This window comes from Elephantulus edwardii, unplaced genomic scaffold (genome assembly GCF_000299155.1).
Source record: "Elephantulus edwardii isolate Elephantulus edwardi_28Jun2011 unplaced genomic scaffold, EleEdw1.0 scaffold00030, whole genome shotgun sequence".
Lineage (NCBI taxonomy): Eukaryota > Metazoa > Chordata > Mammalia > Macroscelidea > Macroscelididae > Elephantulus > Elephantulus edwardii.
The window spans coordinates 4,796,067-4,800,442 of record NW_006399780.1 but is presented as its reverse complement, the minus strand read 5'-3'; the positions used below and the strand labels follow the sequence as shown (position 1 = coordinate 4,800,442).

General features: G+C 40.0%; 1 protein-coding gene across 1 annotated transcript in view; it reads right to left on the bottom strand.

Annotated features, from left to right (window-relative positions):
- The window catches only part of CUL4A (cullin 4A), a 67,228-nt gene that overhangs the window by 23,840 nt on the left and 39,012 nt on the right, over positions 1 to 4,376 (bottom strand). Inside the window, exon 10 of the mRNA XM_006883807.1 lies at positions 3,305 to 3,423. Coding sequence (XP_006883869.1) covers positions 3,305 to 3,423 — 119 coding nt within the window. The remainder of the gene's footprint in view (positions 1 to 3,304; positions 3,424 to 4,376) is intronic.

The window sequence follows — 4,376 nt, the reverse complement described above, 5'->3', positions numbered from 1 at the left end:
ACATAGGGTCGCTATGAGTCACAAACAACTCAACGGCACAGAACAACAGAGACTTTTTAAAAACTAAATCTTTATGGGCATCAAGAGACTTGTCCAAATTGGCAATGAACTGACATGGTACTCTTGTCTAAAATTTATTGACAATGCTAACACTTCTATAGAAGAAAGACCAAAACCCCAGTTACAAAATCAGCAGAGGGCATGAAGAGACATTTCACCAAAGAAGACATTAAGATAGCTAAAAAGCACATGGAAAAAATGCCCAAGATTGTTAGCTATTCAACTTCAAACTCAATTTCATTGTCTTCTACTCAGACCTAACTCACAGTTGGCCCTCTATCAAGTTTTTGGAGAAAATATTCTCTGTTAAGTCTCTAAAATGCCCACCTTTCTCTTAAGGAGCCACTAGTGGATTTGAACCAACTACCTTGGGGCAACACTTTAGGCACCAGGAGCCAGGAAATTAAAAGACATATTGCAATGGGACTTGGCCAACTGACTGGAAGAGATCTATGTTTGTTCCTATACCAAAGAAAGGTGACCCAACAGAGTGTGGAAACTATAGAACAATCTCACTGATTTCACATGCAAGCAAGATTTTACTGAAGATTATCCAAAAACAACTGGAACAGCACATCAGCAGAGAACTATCACAAGTCCAGGCTGGGTTTAGAAGGGGCCCGTGGTACTAGGGATATTGTAGCCGATGTTAGATGGATCTTAGCTGAAAGCAGAGAATACCAGAGGAATGTCTATCTGTGTTTCATTGACTATGCAAAGGCATTTGACTGTGTGGATCATAACAAACTGTGGCTGACTCTGAGAAGAATGGGAACACTTGATCGTTCTAATGCGAAACCTATACTTGGACCAGGAGGCAGTCGTCAGAACAGAGCAAGGGAACACTGCATGGTTCAAAATTGGGAAGGGCGTACGCCAGGGATGCATCCTATCTCCATACCTTTTCAACCTATATGCACAACAGATTATCCGGGAGGCTGGGCTCTATGAGGAGAAATGTGGGGTCAAGATTGGGGAACGATTTATCAACAATCTGCGTTATGCAGATGACACAACCCTGCTTGCTGAAACTGAAGAGGACCTGAAGCACCTGCTGCAGAGGGTCAAGGACTGCAGCCTCCAATATGGATGGAGGCTCAATGTCAAGAAGACAAAAGATTCTCACCACTGGACCAGTTGGCAGCATCAGGATGGATGGTGAAGAGATTGAGACTGTACACAGCTTTAGTTTGCTTGGCTCCATAGTCAACACTCTTGGCACCAGTAGTCAGGAAATTAAGAGGCGCATTGCCATGGGAAAGTCTGCTTGTTAGGGACCTCTCCAAAGTACTGAAGAGCAATGGTGTCTCCCTGGAGACCAAGGTGCGTTTGATACAGGCCAGGGTCTTTGCAATCAATTGTTATGCATCAGAGAGTTGGACAATGACCAAGGAGGACAGAAGGAGAATTGATGCCTTTGAGCTATGGTACTGGAGAAGAGTATTGAGAATACCACGGAGTGCTGGGAAAACAAACAGATTCGTCCTGGAAAGGGTTAAACCGGGTGGCTCCTTGGAGGCAAGGATTCTGAGGCTCCGTCTAACATACTTTGGACATTTAGTGAGGAGAGACCGGTCCTTGGAGAAGGACATCATGCTTGGTAGGGTGGAGGGACAGCGCAAGCAGGGAAGGCCCTCTATGAGGTGGATTGGTTCAGTGACTGGGGTAATTGGTATCAGAGATGGTGCAACTGGACACAGGACAAAGCAGAGTTTAAGGCTGTTGTACATAGGGTCACTATGAGTCGAAAGCGACTTGACGGCACATAACAACAACAACAAACAACCTTTGGATTGGGAGTGTATTTCCCGTTCCACTAGGCCATTTGCTCACTCATTATTACTGAGTCAAAACTGACTCAGACCTGAATCTCCAGCAGGTTTTCAGAACTGGTAAACTAACTATATAGGAGACACCCATCTTTCACCACTGACTAGTTAGTGGATCCAAAGCACCTATCTTTGGGCTGACAGCACAACTCCTTACTCACCAGAGCTGCCTATTGATCTGAGTCAGGCCTATGACTGCTGTTAAATATCGTGGAGAGACCGGACCCTCCAGTGGGTTTTCAGAGGCAGTAAACTGCAAGGAGGAGATGGGTGGATTTGGGGAGAAGGCCTGTCCTTCTTTTCCAGAGCATCTGGCAGCATTTGAGCATGGCAAAGCAAATCCTTACCTCTAAGCCACCAGTGCCCCAACTCCCAGGGCATCAGAGAAAAGTAAATCAAAGAAACAATGTGATATCATCTTGCCCCAGTAACAATAGTAAAGTTCAACTAGACAGCATATAACATATGCTGGCGAGGGTGTGAAGAGATTGAACTCTCATACACTGTTACTGGAAATGCAAAATGGTATAATTACTACAGAAAGCAGTAGGGCATGTTTTTAGAAAGTTGGGAACAGAAATACTATTTGATCCTGCAATTTCACTACTAGGTATACATCCCAAAGAAGTAGAGCTGCCTCACAAGCAAATAGATCAAGTTCACTGCAGCATTTACTTAAAATAGCAAAGAGATGGACAAACCAGGTGTCCATCAACAGGCAAATGACAAAAGAAACTAGGCTACATTTACAAAGACGAATATAATGAAGCATTAAAAATTACAAAGGATTTGTGAAAAATTTCGCAACATGAATGAATCTAGAGGAAATAATGCTGAGGGGTATAAGTTAGGCACAAAAGGATAATGAATGCAAAAAACTACTACCATAAAAAGATAAAAAAAAGTTTACACATACAATCATTCTTGGATGGTTACATGGGAGTAAAATTTAATAAACTGGGTGAAGAAAAAGACAGTATAAAGTCAAGAGTTAATTGACTGGACATTATAATCAATTACATTAATACTATAATTAATGTTATAAAAGAAACTGTGTAAGATCGAGTGTAATACTAAGCTTTCATTCAAATTAGAAAAAAATTTTATGCATATCAGAAATTTGAAATAAATAAACTAGCTTTTGTCCTAATGACAAGTGGCTAAATAGTTCTTTAAGTCTTATACTAGAAATATATGTATCACTGTTGACATTATCTTAAACAAATATTTTAAAACAAACTTAGATATTTTAAATTGTGAAATTAGAGGAAAAGGGCTATCAGTTTATTATGTGTGATCAAAGAACAAAACATTCTTCAAAATAGTTCCATTTCTTTGCCACAGATAAAACACCGATAACTGTGGTATACAGTACAACTAGTATCATATTTCTTTAAGATTAGAATCTGAAATACCTTGATGTATTCACTCCAGTGCTGCAATAGTACCTGCTGACCGCCTTTTACCCGACTGAACAACTGGTACATCTGTGTGAGATCAGGCACTCTATTCTCATCAAGTAAGTGATCAAGCCCTAAAATTATACAGCACATGTTAATACATTACATTAGTAAATCAACATCAATAAAACTGAAACCAGACTATGTTCCCAGAAAAATGTTAATAAGATAAAATAATTTAGAAATTTAGGGAATATTTATAACACTTGGTTTTTTTCTACACAGGCAAGTCTTTTTAATTATCTGTTATACATCTGAGAGCTCGACAGTGAATAAAAATGACAGAAGAAAAATTGATAGCTTTAAGTTGTGGTATTTAGAGACTGAATATCCCAGGGACAGCGAAAAGAACAAACAGATGTTTTGGAGAAAGTGCAGCCAGAGTGCTTCGAAGAGGCAGGGATGATGAGGCTTCATATTACAATACTATGGACATGTTGAAGGAGTCACTCCTTCGAGGGACATCATGCTTGGAAAGGTGGAGGGTCGATGAAAGCAAGGATAACTCTCAATGAGACAGACAGATACAGTGACTGCAGCAATAGGCTCAAGCATGTCAGAGATAAGGATGGCACAGAGTAAGACAGGGTTCAGAGCTATTGTTCATAGAGTTGCTATGGGTTATATGGGATTGGATGGCACCTAAAAACAACATAGGCAAGTTGGTCTAGCTCAATATCTGAGAAAGATTTGATTAGGCAATTCTCATTTTTTGAGTATGTTGGGAGATACATTTACTTTTTTATGTAACAAAAGCCCTCTTATTTTACTAAAACAACAACTAATAAGCTGGAAAATGCTCATTCAATTATTTATTTCAGCTAGAAGGTTCAAGAATCCTAGATTAGAGCAAGGAGTTGGAAACAACCTAAATGCCCACCAACAAAAGAATGGGTAGAAAAGCTGTGGTATATTCGCACAATGGAATATTATGCTGCATTGAAAAACAAGGAACTCATGCAATATTATTCAAAATGGGTGACCCTGGAGGACATTATGCTGAGTGAGGTATCTCAGTCACAAAGGG